The 21927-nt window shown below is 36.0% G+C and overlaps 1 protein-coding gene across 2 annotated transcripts; it reads right to left on the bottom strand.

Moving 5' to 3' along the window:
* Positions 1-1287: 1287 nt before the first annotated feature.
* LOC129278247 (polyisoprenoid diphosphate/phosphate phosphohydrolase PLPP6-like) lies at positions 1288-8559 on the bottom strand. 2 transcript variants are annotated; one of them, XM_064110231.1, is made up of 5 exons: positions 8481-8559; positions 6853-7042; positions 5886-6003; positions 3455-3822; positions 1288-2914 (listed from the first exon to the last, which is right to left on the bottom strand). In XM_064110231.1, the coding sequence occupies exons 2-4, from the start codon at positions 7018-7020 to the stop codon at positions 3470-3472; spliced, it is 639 nt and encodes a 212-aa protein (XP_063966301.1). In that variant the 5' UTR covers positions 7021-7042; positions 8481-8559; the 3' UTR covers positions 1288-2914; positions 3455-3469. The 2 variants fall into 2 exon arrangements, with proteins under 2 accessions (XP_063966301.1, XP_054770429.2); XM_054914454.2 differs by having other exon boundaries at positions 1288-3822.
* Between the last annotated feature and the right edge of the window lie 13368 nt (positions 8560-21927).

Raw genomic sequence — 21927 nt, 5'->3', positions numbered from 1 at the left:
TCACCATCATCATAATCACCATCATCATCATCACCATATCACCACTACCATAATCACCATCATCATAATCACCATCATCATCATCACCATATCACCACTACCATCATTACCACTATCATCACCATCATCATCATCACCATATCACCACTTACCACTACCATCATTACCACTATCATCACCATCATCATCATCACCATATCACCACTTACCACTACCATCATCATCACCATATCACCACTACCATAATCACCACCATCATCATCACCATATCACCACTACCATAATCACCATATCACCACTACCATCACCATCATCATCATGACCATATCACCACTTACCACTACCATAATCACCATATCACCACTACCATAATCACCATCATCACCACTTACCACATCACCACTTACCACTACCATAATCATAATCACCATATCACCACTACCATCACCATCATCACCACTAACATCATAATCACCATCATCATAATCACCATATCACCACTACCATCACCATCATCACCACTACCATCATAATCACCATCATCATAATCACCATATCACCACTACCATCATTACCACTACCATCACCACCATATCACCACTTACCACTACCATAATCACCATCATCATAACACCACTACCATCATCACCACCATACCACCACAATCACCATCATCATCATCACCTTATCACCACTACCATAATCACCATCATCATAATAACCATATCACCACTACCATAATCACCATCATCATAATAACCATATCACCACTACCATAATCACCATCATCATAATAACCATATCACCACTACCATCATCATCATCACCACCATATCACCACTTACCACTACCATAATCACCATCATCATAACACCACTACCATAATCACCATCACCATTACCATCATCATCATCACCACCATATCACCACTCACCATCATCATAATCATATCACCACTACCATAATCACCATCATCATAATCACCATATCACCACTACCATCATCACCATATCACCACTACCATAATCACCATCATCATCATCACCATATCACCACCACCATCATCACCATCACCACCATATCACTACTACCATCATCACCACCATCATTTTCAATATCACTACCATCATCATCCTTATCAATGTCGTCATCACCACTACCATCACCAGCATCATCATCATCACCATTGTCAATGATATAATATCTCTATTATTGTCGCCATTATCATTGATACAATTTAACACTCATTATATGACTGAATAAAGTGCACACTGACAAATAGCAATGTAAATATTGAATTATTCTCTTTTTAAAAAAACTTGACTTTCATAGAAAATTCAAAACATCATTTTGCAAATAAAGTTGCATAAATACTTAAGTGACATCAAATCACAAATATAAACATAAAAAAAGTTATGTCCATTCATGTTTCATCAAACAAATCATAATGATAACTATTCCACAAACCCCAATATTTATGTCTTCTGCATTAATGGGATACCTACATTGTAAAGTCCTGTACAGTTTTTCTCATTGAAATCACATGTATAATACTTGTCGAACCATTTTTTGATATTTAGATTTATTTTTAGAGTATCCATCTTGGCATTGTCACAGGGTGATTAATCAACTTGATACGTTTGGTATTGGCATTAAATTGGTATTAATGAGGAAGCAACTTGGAACTAAGGAATCCACTATTATGTAAAGTAATTCAAATACACAATGAACTCAAAACCATGGCAAAAATTTAGCAACCTGTAAGCATGGATTCTCTATTTTGCCCTAGGAGCCATGTATTGACAGAGTCTGACTACTTGTTTTGTTTATGGCAATTCCTTGGTCTGGCAAGAGCAACGTAAAACGAGTTTATGCCCTGTTGTTACCCAACTTACCAAGTAGGTCAGATACAATATCAACACACAGTATAGTGACAAACAATTTTTAGAGGTGCCGTGTCTCAGCTGATAAGTCTCTATTAAACTGAAGTTTGAGCCATAAGGTCCAGGGTTCAAATCCCACTGCATCACTTGCATATCTTGGTAAGGCATTTATCTACATTTCCACTCTCAACCCAGGTGTAGTAAAAGGGTACCTGGTAGGAGGAATTCCTTGAATGATTAATCATCAGATCTGAGTAGCCGTGCTAAAACCAGGGTAATTGTAGAGGTGTTGTGGCTCGGTGGGTAAGTCACCGGGCTTGAACCAAAAGGTCCGGGATTTGAATTCCACCACAGCACTCGCCTCATTTGGCAAGTTAGTCTACATTTGCCACTCTCCACCAAGGTGTAGTAAATGGGTATACGGTAGGAAGAAATTCCTTGAATGCTCAAGCGCCCGATCACGGTAGCCTTGCTAAAAATGTTGCATATTATTATTATAGTTTACAGCACTTAAAACAAAGTATACAACATAAATGACGTATAATATATTTGTTATCATAATTTTTATGTGTTTGGCATGAATGAGGCCAATACAAAGGTACATCTTTGGTGCAAAAGTAACATATTTGGTGCAATAGGACCCATGTCTCTCAGTATGATTTATATATATTCATCTATGTTTATAGAAACAAACTTGCAATATTGCAGTAATTTCTCTCAAAGTATAAAATTTATCACAAATAAATTTTGTTACAAAGTTCATTATCACAACAATGAATGAGCAATATCAATATATCCTAAATGGATAAATAAATCAAAATCTCAACAATTTCTGATGAAATGGAATACAGATACTTGAGTTTTAACAAGTTGAATCTGCTTTGACAGATGAAAAATCTTGACAAAACTTTCCTTGATGTCTCTATCAGTGGGGAATGCTTCTTGCTGACTAAACACCCCATAGCTGTCAGAATTTGAGGCTTGGAGGTGTTTAAAATGCCAGGTTGGCCGTCAAGTTTGCATAAGCTGACCTGTGACAAGTTAGAAATATTCAAGAGTCAAAACAAATGTAAACAATCCTTATTTAATTATCTATAATTATTTTGGACATGAAATATTGTGAAAAACAAGGTATGATATTAGTTGCCCTCTAAAACAAAAGATAAGAGTAGATAGGGTTTCGGAGGTTCATATGCATTACCGGCATGCTTCAAAGGAAAGCCCATGTCAAGGACACCACCCACTATGACTTTTTGAATGCTAAAAGCATGGAGCCAAGCTCCATGGTAAATGTATAATTTTCAAAGGCAAGATTGCACACATAGTTTCCATTATGTAAACACAACTTATCCTCGATGTTTCTTTAAAAAACACACATCCTATTCCCTGCAATGAAACAAACATAAAGATCATTCAGGGAAAAAAATCTGGATTAAGATTTTAATCAGAAGAATAAGCGTGATCATACTTAAATAGCAGATTCAATTTGTGAAAGCTTGTCTGAATGAGCATTCATAAGAGATAACACTAAACTGTACTTTTTAATCATGGCAATATTTTTTAACAGATACCATCAAGGCCGAATATCATAAAGCATCATTGAGGTCCCACGTTTTCCAATTTCTTTGTATAACAAAACCCTGAAGTAGTCCAATGATAGTCCCACATATAACATCTATCCAGTAATGCCGACCAAGAAGCACACGCGAGACGCAAACAGAGGTCATCCATAGAAGAAGGAGAAACTGTATGAGAAACGGTAACGAGAATGTGGTTATGAAGAAATAAAACACGAATGCTGCCCTCGTGCAATGACCCGATGGGAAGGAGAAGTTATCGACGGAGACGGTCAGGAGCATGTCTGGCTTGTTCACTGCTGGGCGCTGGCGCCGTACTGTTCCTTTAAGGATGAAATTGACGAGCAAGTCAAGCAGCAATCCTGTTTTAGAAGTAATCAAATGATACACCAATTGAAAAATTTGATAAAAACAGCAAAAGAGTAAAAAAAGGAAAAATTTTCATGAGATTAGAATGATAAAAAATACAAGTATTATGATTTGGTGTTACATATTAGTGTTCTGTATTCATTAATAAAGAATCTCTTGATTCCTCAGAAAGGATTAAATGGATAGTCCAGGCTGGAGATATTTACCTCCGACGAAGATTCTGCTAGGATCGAAAGCTTAGGCCCCTTTTTGACTTTCTAATATTTATATCTCAATAAAAAGAGTAAAATTCAGAGAAAAATGCTGAAAATTTGATCAAAATCGGATAATAACAAAGTTAATGAATTTTAAAGATTTGCATTATTCTGGTGAAATAGTTCTAGGCATGTCTTCCTGAATATTCATAAGGTGAGCTGATGATGTCATATCCCCACTTGTTCTGTAGTATTTTATGAGATGAAATTAGGTTTATTCAAACATTTTCTACCAAGAACTAAAACAATTGGATTGACAACTGATTAAGTGTATTAGTTATTTATTGCCGCAACTTATTTCATCATAATGGAGACACATCATTTACACATGTATGAAAAAAATGAATCAATTATGATTTCATGTAATAACATAAGAAAAAGGAAAGTGGGGATATGACATCATCGGCCCACCTAATGAATATTCATGATGATGTGCATATAACTATTTTCACAAAATATTGATAAAATTACTTTGTTATTTGTATCAGATTTTGATGACATTTTCAGCATTTTGCTCAGTGAATTTTACTCTATTTAGATATAAATATTTTCAGCCCGTACCATCCCTTAATGCTGTCTGTTCTCCTGTTGCCTTCTTACATGCATTCAGATTTCCCTAGCAATCATGCAGATCTTTTAAAAGTACAATTTGATACAGTAATGGCAAGTACATGATAATGGGTCAGCAAACCCATGTTTAACATTGTAAGAGGAAGAAAACAAATGGTTTCATATTACATAATAACACCTATACAGTGCGTCCCACAAAAAACAAAACCGAGATTTATCGATGATTTATCATAACTTAATCGCAAATACAATAGACAAATGACCTACCATTTTAAAGCTTAGAATCTCCTCTTTCATCTGAAATTACTAAGATTATTTCTCATTCACGCATGAGTGAGCAAAAACAATTTGAAAAGGGGATACCAAAAAGTCACTTGGCGGGCCGTATCTGGGTTTTAAAAAGAAAACCACATTTTTTAAAAGTTCAATATCTGCTCTTTAATTTGATACCTCAATTACAGAAAATGGTCAAGAAATAACGAAGTTCTGGTTATTTGAAATAAGGCTTGAATTTCAATAATTTCATAAAATGAAGAGGTTTTACAGGCTAGCGTTCAAACTCACTCGACACTCCGTTTTGTTGACGATCAGCCATGCATTAAGTCTTTTGTTACCGTGCGATAGCTTCAGTGGGAAACCGGTGAAAACACGTTTATTTAATGAAATTATGGAAATACAAGCATTGTTTCGAGGGATCATAACTTTTTTACTACTTGACCATTTTCTGTGATTTAGGTATCAAAGAAAAGAGAAGATATTGAACTTTTTAGCCATGTGATTTTCTTTTTGAAATTCAGATACCCCCCGCCAAATGAGTTTTTGGCATCCTTTCTTCGAATTGTTTTTGCTCAATCATGCGTGAATGAGGAATAATCTAAGTAATACCAGATGAAAGAGGAGATTCTAAGCTTTACATTGGTAGGTCATTTGTCTATTTTATTTATGATTAAGTTATGATAAATCATCGCTAAATCTCGGTTTCGTTTTTTCTGGGACGCACTGTATAATACAAAAGAAATAATGAGTGGTGATGGTATAAACTCACTCTTTCATTTGCATACAATCGCTGTTGTGCATCTGCATAATCATTTTATAAACTATTGAATAAAATCTTAAAACTTCCTGATTTTATTTTACATCTGAGACTGATACCAATATTTTTTGTGCTATGCATGTTTGACTTTCCTTGTTTGGTACATATCAGCTTGTTGTTGGCGAGGCTTTTAACTTACCAAGGATGAGGTTTGCTGTAGGATTAAAGACCACTGTATTCTTGGAGAGGTATGACTGGTAAAGAATCGCTAATGGAATGGTGAACCACACTAGACCATGTCCTGAGATCTCTAGACCCTTCATCAAAGAGACAGACAAAAAGATAAAACTAAGAAAAAAAATATACTAAGAGAATATTGCAGGATTTGCAGCCTCATCCTGGATCACACCTATTCTCTGTCTGCTTTATATTACATATATAATTAGGGGGGGGGGAGTAATATCTGGATACACATGACAAATCTAAATCCTATTTTCAGTTTGTATCTCACAAATTCCATGCCTCTAACAGCACAAAAAAATTGTGAGACATTGCTTTTGGTAATAATGTCCAGGACTACTTTTCAACAATCTATGATATTACTTGAAATGGTTGTCCGGACATCAACTCAGTATACGACAGTAACATTAATCATACAAAATACTGCATTAACAATAACAGTAGGTGTAAATCAACATCCATTTTTAATATTATGCAGTAGATAGATATGACTTGTAAACCTAATATAAAAGCCTCATGGTACATATGGAAGCCTAGCTCGATTTCTAACCAATCCCCTTACTGATGTGTACAATAGATGAAGTACTGTTCTACCTGCATAAAACAAGCTGCTTCGTTTTGCATAATGAATGCTTCTACGACAATGAAATTGACTAAATTATCTGCCCATGCTTCAACTCTGAAGTTTTGTACGTCCTCCATTTGTTAAACTATTTTCAGGATGAATTAGTGTTGAAAATGACAACACGAGCATAGAATGTTGGTCACGTGACCATTCTCCAATACGTCATCCCGAGTAATTCCTCGTCCTAAAAATCTAAACGGCTTATTCACAGGATAGAAACCCTGTAACACACAACGCCACAGAATACTTGTAAACCATCGTAGAAGCATCCGTCATCTAAAAGGAAAGCTCCTTTAAGTACCTTCATGACTGGACGAAGCCATCCTGAGGTCGAGTCCTTGGTGGCACACACACCCCATCTCCTGGTCCAGTCCTGGTCATACTGCAGTACAACATCCCACCAAGAAGATGAGATCTGAGATCGCCTTCTAGGCTTCTTCATCCGGTCGTTGTGCTCCTTCTTTGTCATTGTGGTCTTCAAAGATTGGGATCTAAAGTTGGGTAAAACGTCAAGTTTAAAGTTATGATTTATGTCTCTGATCAAAACAGCAGTTTAGTCCTTGGTTATCCAGCAGGTCAGTCACCGGCATTGGGGGCGGAAGCCAAAAATTTTAGGGGGACCACCAAAATGTTTCGACAAGCAAAAAAAAAAAAAAAAGGTTATCAACCAAAAATTTTAGGGGGGACGCAGGTAACAAAATTGACAAGCAAAAAAAAAAAAAAAGTTATCGAGGTTGACAACCAACAATTTTAGGGGGGACACAGGAAACAAACGGGAGGGATCATCCCCCCACCTCAAATTTAGGGGGGACACGTACGTCCCCCCCCCCCCCGCTTCTGCCGCCTATGGTCACCTGCACCTGACTGAACGAACTGAGCCCAGCGTGCCCTTCCGTTAGTACTTGGGCTGCGCTGAGCCGCATTCGACAGGCTTGCGCTTGCCGGCCACGGAACCCCCTTGCCTTGGCATGCCTGGGGCTGGGCATTTGTTCACTGCAACCACCCTGCCTGTGGGGAATCTACAGGTTGGACTATGGAATGCCAATGCTGTACAGAGCACACACTTTAAAAAATGATTAAAAATAAAATATCACTTTTGTGACCAAAATTACTAATTTCCATACAGTTGCAGTTTATTTTTCATTAGTAACTTGGGAATAATTTTTGTATACACTAGACTCTAGAGCGCTCAAAATTTTTCATTTTTTAATGTCTATTTTTAATCAAGAAAAAATAATTCAAAGAATCAAATTTACTTAAGCCAGGGCCAAGTTGTATGACGAATAGGTGTAGGGCTAATGGAAACTGTCACTGTGTCAGTGTAAAAAAATCAAGCATTTGTCCCAAAGAAAAAGAGAAAATAAGCCAAACATTGCCATCCTTATTTTGCCACACATGGAGAAACCGAGAACAAGGTTATTATATCATAACCTTGTTCATTGAATGAGTGGGGCTGGGACCCTGAGCACCCAAGGGTTCATTACATGCCGCCGCGCACAGAAAAATCAAGCCATAGAAGTCGTGTGTTGTGGACCGAAGAAGTGAGATCCCAGCACGCGCGACCCACTAGTTAGAAATCCACTGCCACAAGCGGTTCGTGGTGCGAGGTTAGTATGGTACTATTAGTATTACTAACCTCGCAATACGTGTGAGTGGGACCCTGACTGAGTAAGTTTCGGCAGCGCATGCAGTAGTTAACCCGGGGAGCTCCCGGCCGCGAAGCGAGCGGGAGCTCCCTGGGTTAGCACTAGTTAGTGAGTTACGAATTGTGCCGCACAAGTGACGATCACAAAAACGCAACATATCTGGAATACTTAGTTACAGAGACATATTTAAAATTAGAACATCAAAGCCAAAGCTGTGTCAGGCATTTCACAGTGCCGTTGGCTCGTCACAATCTCACTGGCTCTCAGAAGTAATCGATTTTACCTTCAATTTTGATGTGTTTTGTAGACAAGCGAGATCGCTGTAGTCTGCTTCTTCCACCATTGAACTGAAGATACCGACCAAACATGAACATGAAGTCCAGCGTGGCCAGTGAAAAAAAAATCCAATTATGCCAGAGGAGCAGCGAAATTATGCTAAATCGCGAAAAATTATGCCAAACCGTTTTGGACCCTAGGATTTTCCACAGGGGGGGGGGGGGGGGGGGCAAAACCGTCCGCCAAAAAAAAATTGACAAGCAAAAAAAAAAAAAAAAAAAAAAAAGGGTCTTTAATCACAAATAAAAGATTTCGTACCAGAAAAAAAAATTGACAAGCAAAAAAAAAAAAAAAAGTCTAATTATGCCCCAAATTATGCTGAGAGGGTCGAAATTATGCCAGAAAGCATAATTATGCCAGTTCTGGCAACGTTGACATGAACATCGCATGGCGCTGCCGCGCTTGCCTTGGAGCCACAAGCCGAGGGAAGGGGGCACGCAAAGCAAGAAAATGAAAAGAGGAGAGGGGGGCGGGGAGGGTTAATGCGGGTAAGACAAAATAAGTTGGTTAATCGAAAATACAAGGAAAAGGTTTTTGAAAAAATGAAAAGAATAAATGAGGAAAGAGAGGGAGGGTGAGAGAGAGAGAGTAAGAATTACTCCAATTCAATGAGGAAAGCATTCTAAATTGAATTGAATTGAATAACTTTATTGTCCATAAAGGAAATTTTTTTTTCACTGGTTTACACACATGTAGATACAATGTATATACACAGAACATAACAAAAGATGATGAAAACATGTCCACATGAGGAAGTAATTCCAACTCAGGTATGGTTCACGCAAAATTTACAATACACAAGTATTTGAAATACAAGTCAAAGTTATAAGTCGGGTGTAAGAATAAATTCATATTATAGAATAAACATGTTTAGTTGTGTCCCAGTGTACTGTAGTTATCGGCAAGATAAGTAGTGGATCAATGATGCAGGTGCAAGCTACCGTAAGGGCACTAGTATTCAACCCGTTTGGAGAGTTTCCTCAAATATATAGAAATATGGAATTTACCCGGGGGGGCCACTTCCATTCACGAGTGGATACCATGCGCGACCATGGGGTCTCGAAAAGCACCCTAAACACGTAATTTCCATATTCTGAAAATGCGCCCCTTAACAAGTATTGGCGTGTGAAACCCTACCCTTAACAAGTATTGGTAACAAAACAATACTCTTGGCCAATGTTCCCTGAAATGAACCCCTAAACAAGTGCAGGAATGTTTTATTGTTACGGGTCCTTCGGTCGTCGGCTTTACCTTATTTGGTTTAGTACGACCCCACCTTCTACACCTCGCGCAAATCGGACTCTAAACACGAAGTGTTGGGGGCAATAAGGACATCCTTTATAAAACATTTTAATTTTGTATTATCATCCTCGCGAATTCGACCCTAAACACGTATTTTTCCTAGCGAAATAGATACCCTTTTTTCATTATTTTGGTGTTTTTGACACCCTTATCACGTTACGTACGTAACGTGCCCTATCGTGAAAAAGACATCCTTTTTACGTGTTTTTTTGGTCGCGCATGGTATCCACTCGTCAATGTAAGTGGCCCCCCCGGGGGAATTTACCGACCTGTCTTATTTCTAAGAGCAACTGCTGGTTATTCTTTTTGTGTTATTTTTGTCGTCAACCCGTCGACTGTGTGCGCGGGCGATCGAATTATACAGCGATGGTTTTTGGCACTAGTATTCAACCCGTCGGCACTAGTATTCAATAGCCGCGATGAAAGATGGCCCTGTCAGTCTCAATCTGCCCTTGTCCCATCCGACTATGGACTGGACCATTAGAGATGAGACCAAACAGGGATTAGTCAAAGCCAGAGACTTACATAGATCTAGATCTAGTTTAGCAATTTAAACCATTTTGAGATTCGCTATCTATCATCACTAGGTTGAATACTAGTGCAATTCAGTGCAAAAGGTCATCGCCGCATAATTCGATCCTCCGCGCATACAGTCGACGGATTGATAAAGAAAATACCCAGAACAGATTACCCTGGAACTAACAAAGGTATGAAACTAAGATAAATTCCCTATTTCTAAATATTTGGGGAATCTTTGAATTATGCCGGGTTGATATAGAGAGTAAGGAAATTAGAGCAAGAGTGGTGTGTCTGATTCTTAGAAAATCTCTAATTAGAAGGGGAAGGCGGGGTAAGTTGAGCATAGGGGCAAGTTGAGCCACCACCCCCAGGTCAATAATGAATGAGTCAGACATTGTGGTGGTGTCATGTATTGATGACCCATTACATAACCCTTTACCCCACCACATTGATTTCGATTTTGAAACAAAAAGTACTTTTTGAGAGGGAAAAATACAAATTTCAGCCCAAAAAAAAAAGGGTGTAAAAAAGATCAGTGCTTTTTACCCACACACGTCTTAAAATATAATAAAGAAATAAGAACAATATTGGTAGTCCAGGTATGGATCTTCATTCTTGTCATAGTCTTTTACATGATGGATGCATAAGAAATGTGTGGATGTAAAAATTTCGCATTAAGTTATAGGACTGGGGTACTTTGAGCCAGCCAACATGGGGCAAGTTGAGCCATGGTAATTCGTATGGTAATGTATATAATAAAAAAAAAAACAACCTTGAATAGCCATTGATATGCAGGCAGAAAGGTGCAAATTCACATGACAGTTCCTTTACTTTTAGAGGATGTTGGTATTTATAAAGAATTAGCAAGTGAAGACTTGAAATAAAAAATTGACATGCTGGTTCTTCCCACATGCATTTTGTACACAGTTTTTTTGGCTCAACTTACCCCACATATGGGGCAAGTTGAGCCATTTGACATCGGTTTTTTTTAAGGTCACAATGAATTTCAGTGTGGGGGTAGGAAGTTATATATAGGTGAAAAATATTTCCCAAGAATCAAATTTAAAGGCAAGGTACTTATTTCAACAATATTATTAGTCATATCAATTCTAATGCAAAATGCAAAAAGTGTCACAACTTACCCCGCCTTCCCCTATATGTGAAAAGTCAAAGTTATCTATATCGTCACGGTGATTATATTAACAATCAATCAAATAGAATGGGGCACTTATTTATTATGGGCGAGGCACAGACCTTCGGACTTGAGCATTAAAGGGATGGTCCGGGTTGAAAATATTTATATCTTAATACATAGAGTAGAATTCACTGAGCAAAATGACAAAAATTTCATCAAAATCGGATAACAAATAGTAAAGTTATTAAAGTTTAAAATTTAGCAGCAAATTGTGAAAACAGTCGTCATGAATATTCATTAGGTGGGCTGATGATGTCACATCTCCACTTTCCGTTTTCTTATGTTATTACATAAAATCATTTTTTTTCATTATTTCATACTTGTGTGAATAATTTGTCTCCCTTATAATGAAATAAATTGCAGCAATAAATATATAATGCACTAAATCAGTTGTCAATCCATATTTTTCTAGTTCTTGGAGGAAAAAATTTGAATAAACTTAATTTCTGACGCCAAAATGTACACCAGAAGTAGAGTAAAGGAGACTGGAATTGAGAAGGGCAAAGAGGTGATGAAGGAAAGAGGAAAGAAGGATATGGATATTATTGATGGAGAGGATGAAATGAAAGACAAACTAAAAAGAAAGGATGAAAGGGTGAATGAGGATAAATCCAATGCTTCACTCATATCAGGAATCATTAAGGATATCTTTGCCGACCCACGCTTCGCTTCAATCGTCGAGACCCACATCGCAAAGTGTTTGCTAGGAATCAAGGAAGATATTGAGAAGATAGATAGTCAAATATTGGTGCTTGAATCTGAAGCTGAAAAGCGGAAAGAGAAATATGCACATCTGCAATCAGAAATCGAAATGAACTGTAATCGAGTTAAGAACATCGAAGACCAGCTAAACAGACAGGAACAATACTCCAGACGTAATTGTCTGCGGTTTTTTTGGAATATCCGAGTCGCCTAATGAAGATACAGACTGCAAGATCATCAGTTTATCATCAGAAGATCTGGGAGTACATCTCACCAAAGATGATATCGAGCGTAGTCATCGCACTGGAAATCCTGATGAGAAAAAAAACACGCCCGATCATTGTGAAGTTTCGATCATACAGAAAACGTAACGAAGTAATAAGAAATCGCCGCAAACTTGCTGGAAAGAAGAAATCGATCATGGAAGATCTTACGGCGAAGAACGTTTCTCCTTAGCAAAGTACGTGATTGTGAGAATGTGAAGAGTGCATGGACAATGGATGGTCGAATCTTTGCACTCTCAAGGAAGCCTGGTAGCAGGAAAAAACTGATTACCTGTCAACAAGACATTGATAAACTCTAATAGAGTAATGTGCCTCCTGGTTGTGTTTATGGCTCCTACTTTTTTATATTACATTGTTTGGGCTTGATTACATGCCCTTTGTTATTCTTTTTTTCTTCTATCTGTATTTTCTCTTCTATCCTTCTTTCTTTAATCCCTTTCCTCCTTTTTCTCTTCTCCTTTTCTTTTCTCTGTATCTCAAATGTTTTTATTCCATGTGTATTTATACTGTTAATAATAGTGTTTGATATGCTACATGTGTGTTTTTATTGTAACTGTTTAGTGGACATTGAAGATATAACATGCTCTGCTTGCTTACATGTAATCTCTGAATTTGATAATAATGATAATTGCCATTGTCTTTCTCCTGTTTGTATGAACTCTATTTTTGCATTCAGTGAACTTGAAACTGACAGATTTTGTGCAATATTCAATGATAAACAAGTTGATGCTTTTGATTTTCAATCATTAAATTCTTTGTCTTATGCCAGTGATGACACATATTTTGACGATGATGACGAAAATGATAATATACCAATAAGTTCACTTATTCAAGATTTCCAGCTAGATTGTAAATATTATTTTGTTGATGAATTTTCTTCAATATATGAAAATCAAACTGATACATTTAGTATTCTTCATTTTTTAATTCACGAAGTTTAAACAAGAATTTTGATGCAATATCTAATTTCATGTCTCATATTCCTTTTCAATTCTCAATTTATGGTTTTTCTGAAACCTGGTTACATAATAATACCCCTATGTTATTTACCGTAGATGGGTATACATTCATACATTCTGATCGAATTCAAGGTCGAGGAGGTGGAGTTGGTCTTTTGATATCTAACATGTATAATTTTAAAATGCGAACTGATCTATTTGATTCTACTGCAAACTATGAGTCTCTATTCATTGAAATCTTGTGTCAGAAACAAAAAAACATTTTAGTTGGAATTATATACAGGAAACCTCAATCTAACATAAAGGAATTTACTGAAGAAATTGATAAATGTTTGGATAAAATGAATCGTGAGAACAAAATAAATTATATCATGGGTGATTTTAATGTGAATATTATGAAAAATTCTAATAATTTAGTTAATAATTTCTTGAGTGGTATGCATGCTAGTTATATGATTCCTCTTATCGACAAACCTACAAGAATTACGCCTACATCTTTCTCATTGATAGATAATATTTTTACGAACCATTTTGATATAAACATTTCTTCTGGCTTAATATATAGTGATATTTCTGATCATTTCCCAGTATTTCAAATCTCCAAACAAAAAAATTGGATTCAAGTTGAGCCGTTATGCCACAGCCGGATTATTAATGATGTGGCTATCGAGTCTTTTAAGAAATCATTATGTAGTGTCAACTGGGCTGAGGTGATTGATTGTTCCCATACTGATGAAGCTTACAATAGATTTTCAGATTTGTTTTTATCATTGTATAATGAAGCTTTTATAATGAAAAAGAATAAACCAAGGAAAAGAAAAATTAAAAAACCTTGGATTAATTGTAGTATTTTGCATCAAATTGACAAGAGAAATAGACTTTATAAGCAATATGTTAAGAATCGTAATAACTTTAACAAAAGAAAATATAATAAAGTACGAAATAGAGTTAACAGCATTTTGAATTCAGCAAAAAAGAATTATTATAGATTTAAATTTAAAATTGCACAAGGAAACATAAAAAAGACATGGGAAGTAATAAATGATGTCCTTGGCAAGTCTAAGAAAAGACTTCCTTCATATATTTCATTCAATGGTCAAGAAATTCATGATCCCAAAACTATTTCTAACTACTTTAACAATTTTTTTTGTGAATATTGGACAGGAAATAAGTAGGTCATTACCCAATACTAATAATGACTTTGCCAAATTCTTGCCGATACCCTGCTCAAAATCTCTTTATTTCAAGCCGGTTACTGAGAGTGAAATTGTAGATATTGTAAAAAAGTTAAAGGCTACAAATAGTTGTGGAATAGATGATATGAATCCTAGAGTATTAAAAAATGTTATTCATGTAATTTCAAAACCACTAAGTCATATTTTTAACTCCTCTTTGATATCTGGTGTTTTTCCACAGAAATTAAAAATAGCTAAAGTAGTGCCCATACATAAAAAAAATGATATTCATAATATAGCAAATTACCGACCAATATCAATTCTTCCTTTCTTCTAAAAAATCTTGGAAAAAATTGTCTATAACAGGACATATGATTTTATTTCCTCTCAGTCACTATTTACTCATTGTCAATATGGTTTCTTGAAGCATCTTTCTCCTGAAATGGCATTAATTGATTTATATGATTTTGTTACCCGTTCTTTTAGTAAAAAAGAGCATACTATTGGAGTGTTCTTGGATTTAACAAAGGCCTTTGACTCTATTGATTTTTCAATTTTATTACACAAGCTTAAGTTTTACGGAATCAGAGGATTATCTTTATCTTAGTTTGAGAATTATTTTTATGGTAGAAGTCAACACGTTCTGTATCAAAACACATTATCTGATTCACTAAACGTAACATGTGGCGTGCCGCAGGGCTCAATCCTCGGCCCCCTGTTGTTTTTACTATTTATTAACGATCTTCCTAATTGCTCTGATGAGTTGAAATTTATTTTGTTTGCCGATGATACCAACATTCTTTACTCAACAAAAAATTACTTATCTATAAACAACAATTTAAATGACAAATTAATCAATGTTTCATACTGGTTTAATTGTAACAGATTATCATTGAATGCTGAAAAGTCTAATTTAATCTACTTTCATAGTAAAAAATCTCAATTTCATACAAATATTTTTGAACAAATAAAGATATCAATGAACGACAAGATTATTCAGAGAGTCCATAAAGCACCAACAGTTTGGAACGACCTGCCAAGTAATATAGCATCAATAAATAATTATAATGCATTTAAAATAAGTATAAAGCAGCATTTAATCAATCTTCAACTTGTGTAGATTTATTTTCCACCTTTTACCTTTGTGTAGGGTTTGTTTGGTTTGTTTTTGTTTTTTTAAAGATTTTTTTTGTTTGTTCCCCTTTATTGTTTGATCTTGTGTTTTATTTTGTTAATTATATTTTGTCTAATTCCTTTAAGGGAGGTTATCTTGACAAATTCTATTTTGGAGTTTTTATAATTTCCCTATTTCCTCTGTTTAAAATGTTAACTTATTGTATACATATATATTTTATGTGGAAGACTTTTGTAATACATGTACATGAATATGGTTTACATTTGCTCAATTATGTATTTTTATGAATTTTGATATTGTGATTTTTAATTGGAAATAAATGGAATTGAACTGAACTGAACTAATAAAATACAAAAGAACAAGTGGAGATGTGACATCATCAGCCCACCTAATGAATATTCATGACGACTGTTTTCACAAAATATTGCTAAACTTTAAAATTCAATAACTTTGTAATTTGTTATCCGATTTTGATGAAATTTTCGGCATTTTGCTCAGTGAATTCTACTCTATTTATTAAGCTATACATACTTTCAGCCCGGACCATCCCTTTAAAGTGATGAATGGCATTGGGGACAAATGATTGTCTCACACGGGTTTTAGTGTGCATGGTGTACATAGACGAATGCCTGCCCTGAACAGTTGAAAGTGAAATTCTCGTAGAGTGGGTGGATGGGGCCCTGCATAATCTGTTTTAGTTTAGCAGCAACCCTCTCTATATATGTAGAGGCACTAGCGTACCTACGGGGGGGGGGGGCAGGGGGGGCACTCTGCCCCCCCTGACGAGTCACAACCCATGCAAAAACGTATCTTTGCCCCCCCTGACGGGCTTGAAAAACCTTTTTTGCCCCCCCTGACGAGCTTTAAGACCTTCAATGCCCCCCTGACGAACTTGAAGACCTTTTTTTTTTTTTGTTTTTTTTTTTTTGTTTTTTTTTTGCTTGTCAAATTTTTTGGCGGACGGTTTTGCCCCCCCTGTGGAAAATCCTAGGTACGCCACTGTGTAGAGGTCGATCATCAAGGTAAGTCTAACCCTAATAAGCGTGGGTTGATTTAGCTTCTTCAAGTCGCATTTTGATGTTTAAAGGTCAAGTCCACCCCAGAAAATGTTGATTTGAATAAATAGAGAAAAATCAAACTAGCATAACGCTGAAAATTTCATCAAAATCGGATGTAAAATAAAAAAGTTATGGCATTTTAAAGTTTTGCTTATTTTTCACTAAACAGTGATCTACACAACTCAGTGTCATGCAAATGACTCAGTCGATGATGTCCATCACTCACTATTTCTTTTCTTTTTTATTGTTTGAATTCTACAATATTTCATTTTATACAGATTTGAGAATAAGGACCAAGTTGACTAAACCATACAGTATTAAACAATTCTAATTCCACATGTTCAGGGAGGAATTAATCGTTGTTTCACTTGACAATGAGGAGAAAATTAGAATATTTCATATTTCATGTAATAAAATACAAAAGAAATAGTGAATGGATGACGTCATCAGGTTCCTCATTTGCATACCGACCAGGATGTGCATATAACTGTTTTGTGAAATTAAGCGAAACTTTAAAATGTCATAACTTTTTTATTTTACATCCGATTTTTATGAAATTTTCAGCGTTATGTTTGTTGGATTTTTCTATTTTTATTCAAATCAACTTTTTGTTGGGGTGGACTTGTCCTTTAAGGGCCTAATAATATTTTTTTGCGTCAATCTTGAATAATTTAATTATAACCATTATCGTTAGATCATGGAGTATATGGCAAAGTCTGTAATAGTTTTTGTACTAAATTAACAAATTAATAAATGAATGCAATGAAACTGGATTGTAGTTATATTAGCCTGAAACACGTGTAATGATCCGGGGGGGGGGGGTGCATGGGGTGGGGGATACATTTCCCATACTTTTCGGAGAGGGGTGCGGCATTTACAATCACCCCACTTTTCAAGATAGAAAAGAAAAATTAAATGGTTAATATCAAATGTTAATCTGTGGATTCATCTTTAAATCAGGCCTGCTTTAAATGCAGTCAAAGTACTTATCTTTGGTCTAATTTTACATTCTGAAAAAGCAAAATTTCTCAGCGGTCGCTCCGCTCCCGCGTTCAATCTAAGAATTTGGCCATTATGACAAAGCCCTACGTTTAGCTTATTGCAAAAGTTATATCCACTGCATTATGGGAGTCTAGTAATAATTAGTCCATTCATGAATTTGTGATTCCAATATGACTTTTAAATATGATTACAAGTTTGATCATAAACGAATCAAAACATCCTTTAAATATACTTTCGTGAAAATGGGGAGAGGGTCTGGTATCTTGAAATAGCGGGGATTTTGTACAAAAATATTTGGCCTACCGCATTTTTCAATTTAAGTGTGTATATATACGATGAGTTACTGATGATGACATTGCCCGGTGACATTGATGAAATGAAATCCGTTAATGAAACACTCATCTTTACCAATAATTTATAGGGGACTCAGTTAAATCACATGAATTAACACAACAATGTAGGGAAGACCGGGGCTAGTTCGCCCCCTTTTTACTAAAGTCGCCGTACAGTCCAAATTACAAGTCAACATAGTGCCCAAATGTCTTCATTTTATAGCTATGACTCTTTGCTAAATTACAGCATCACTTCAATCCTATTAGCTATCACTTTTTTTTAGGAATTCAATGTTGAATGAACATTTTCGAAGTAGGTGAACCTGCCCCGTGTTGGGGCAGGTTCACCTACCCCCCCCCCCCGGGGTAAATGCGCCTATGACGGGGCAAGTTCGCCAAAGAAATTAACTATACAATTTTATTCAATTCTGTAACTGCTTTATTAACAACAAACCAGAAAACTCGTTGTTCTCACATAGAACGAAAATAATTCAATTGAAAATTTCATAAATTGAAAATAAATCAAAATTAAAATTGAAAATACAAAATAAATAAATAAAAAGATACTGCTGACCAAACCTTCGTAAGGCTAAGCTTTAACCCATATTGCACTTGAATTTTAAGACCAGTCTTGAAGTAAGAGGTAACACTTTCTACTTCATGACGTCAGGCGGAATTCTCGCCCGTTCTGTTTTTCTGGCATAGATTATGTGCGTACCATCCTGAAAACAAAAAGTGTGCAAAATATTACTTCTTAATAATACATAAACGTCGCATATCGTTAGGTCTCTTTCTCTCTCTCCTTACCATTTCCGGTTGCTATCTCATTTTGATTCTTATAATGATAATTGATGTCTTCTTTTGCTTTGTTTGATGTTTATTCTTATAATGACATGATTTCTGCATGTTATGCATTTTTATATGTATGTAGATAATAATGCAGAGCCCTGTGGAAGACCAGTGATTTTTTTACCATTTTAATTGTATATATTTGTGTAATTTAATATATTTGTGTATTGAACTGAACAGGCTACTCTGGATAAAGATTTGAAATAAATAAATAAAAGCGCTCACCATATCTTATTTTCTATTTCCAGTAGTGACCGGGGTAAATTCGCCTCCTCCACGAGGCATGTTCGCCTCCCGGGCGATCATGCCCCGTTGATAGACGGCGGACTAGCCTCACGGGTGCAAATCATGCTCAAGTGACTCTGTGTAAACAGGGGAGGCAGGGATAGGCAAATTACATTCGGGGATAAAAAGGGCACATATCGGAAACTGGCATTGATAGCATGAAATTATCTAGGCATATAGTAGCATATACAATATTAAATAAGGACCAATTTTTCACTCACTTTGACGAAAATGATGAATTTCGAGATAGAATTTCAAATATTCTTGAATGGCGAAAAAAAATGTGGCTGGTGCGCGCAGCGTCGGTCACATGACATAGCGCAAATGCGTCGTTTGACGTCACCGGTATAGATTATGAAAAAAAAACGGGGGTGGCGAACTTACCCCTTGTGCGAACTAGCCCCGGTCTCCCCTATAATGAATATTAAAAGAATAAAATTTGCTCAAAATTTGGAATGTTGCATCATCTCCCAATAGAATCTTAAAGATTATTCGAAATCTTTCCTTTTTATATGCATTATTGTGCATGCTATTTCCACGTTTCTGGCCGGAAGTTTATATTGTGGCCTGTGATGGCCTTTGATCATTAATGACACCCTTATTCCTGATAATCATGATCCTATTTTTGTTATCATTCTTATCCCACCTTTAACCAGTGAGCAAATGAGTTTTCAATGAACAAAACTCGATTATTTAATCCCTATTTGCTCTTTTTATATATTTCTTGTTAATTCTTCTAAACTTTACGCTATATAATTTACCCTAATCATCCTCTGTAATTAATGCATATTAAAGCAACTTTTTAAGGCTCGCTATATAACTATACGCTCACCTCCGCAACGGTCTTCCAACGATTTACTCGTTCGCTTCGCTCGCTCGCATTTGGATACTAACTGTAATCTTCTGAGTAGTTTACGTCACAAAAAATATATATTATAGCCCTCGTAAAAAACCAAAAACATTGATTGTCCTTCAAGTGAAAGATGGTAGTATTATGAACGCAAATACCCCTCCCACTGGGCAATTTGTTACCGATTACCAATTTTACCGGTTATTACCGGTAATATCACCCGGAAATTTGAGTAACACCAAATATTACCGTTATTACCATGTTATTACCGAAATTATAATTCCTGTTGATACCTGTTACTGTTATCACCCTGATGAAACCTACATTTACCTAGTTACAACAGGGTGATGAGGGGTAATAAGGGTAATGTTGAATGACTTTGATTGGTTATAACATTGCAAACTTTAGTAATAAGAGCAATCTTACAGCAATCCCAGCGAAATTTTCAAAGTCCAAAAAATTACTGTTATCACCCTGATGAAACCAACATTTTACCCAGTTACAAACAGGTTGATAAGGGGTAATGGGTAATGTTGAAACGCTTCCATTCCCAGACAGCAAAGTATCTGGATCACATACGGTTCTTATCTGGGATATCTGGGTCCCATATGGGCCCACATGGAACCCAGATGAAAACATATACTTGAACCCACATGGTGCCCAGATAGGACTCAGATGGAAACGAGACCTCCAACCCATGCGGAACCCATTAATATTGGGTAAATGGAGTAATATCAGATGGTAATATCAGGAAAATGCTGGGAATATTAGTTACTCATGAATATTCATTACTACAATAAATGGCCAAAATTTTAGCTAATATAGCTGTAATAATTAATGTGTTTATGTTTATGCAATTATTCCACCCAGAAAATTTTCAGAAAAATGTGTAGTTTATATATCATATTAGTCATAATCATGACATTAATTTTAGAAAAATGTTTTAGGGTTGAATAATTGTTAACCATAATTTGTCAAGTGTTGTAAACTCGCTCAATATATAGAAGTAAATGACAGGGTTTGGTGGATAGGTGTAGGATAGGATTAGGATTAGGATGTAGGATTTTAGGATAGGATAAGATGATATGGCTTAGAGTATGGAGTTGTAAAAATGTGCTTCAATGACCCTAATGACACTAATTGTTTTTTTAATGAGCCGACATTAATTGGGTAATATTGGGTAAACAGAGTAATATGAGGTGGTGATATCATTAAAATGCTGGAAATATCGGTTACATCATACTGGGTAATATTGGGTAAATGGAGTAATATCGGGTCCGGGTAATAACGGGGAAAGATTGGTCTACTATTTCCCCGTTACTACCCACTGGTGTTACCGTGGTAATAACTACGTTATTACCTGTTACAACCCGGGTAATATCGGGTAAAATGCCCAGTGGGCTACTAAATAGCACGCGATGTGATATCGCCACTTGAAAGAGGTTTTTCAACATCTTTCTTCCACCTCATTTGCTCGCTCGCTATGCTCACTCGCCGCATTATCCAATAATCGCACCTCATAAAAGATGATTTTGGTCACGTCTTCCAACTACTGAAAATATGCTCGCTTGCTTTGTTCGCTCGCATTTTGATATCAACTCTATACAGTTCAGTATAAAAACACAACAAATTCATCACAATATTATAGCCATAGAAAAAAAAATTACGAGAGGCCTTTGACTGAAAGATAAAAGGATTATGTACACGATTATATACCCCCTATATATAGCCCTAGGAGTGGGGGCGT

The sequence above is a fragment of the Lytechinus pictus genome, chromosome 15 (assembly GCF_037042905.1).
Source record: "Lytechinus pictus isolate F3 Inbred chromosome 15, Lp3.0, whole genome shotgun sequence".
Taxonomy (NCBI): Eukaryota; Metazoa; Echinodermata; class Echinoidea; order Temnopleuroida; family Toxopneustidae; genus Lytechinus; species Lytechinus pictus.
The sequence above is the reverse complement of the archived record's forward strand: the minus strand, read 5'-3'. Positions and strand labels throughout refer to the sequence as shown.

What these genes read in the sequence shown, in the direction of transcription:
- LOC129278247 (XM_054914454.2), bottom strand. Translation starts at nt 7,020, where the DNA reads ATGACAAAGAAGGAGCACAACGACCGGATGAAGAAGCCTAGAAGGCGA. An exon ending in GGCTTCGTCCAGTCATGAAG is followed by an intron (nt 6,004 to 6,852) that starts GTACTTAAAGGA and finishes TCTTTGATGAAG; the next exon opens with GGTCTAGAGATCTCAGGACA. An exon ending in TACAGCAAACCTCATCCTTG is followed by an intron (nt 3,823 to 5,885) that starts GTAAGTTAAAAG and finishes CTTCTAAAACAG; the next exon opens with GATTGCTGCTTGACTTGCTC.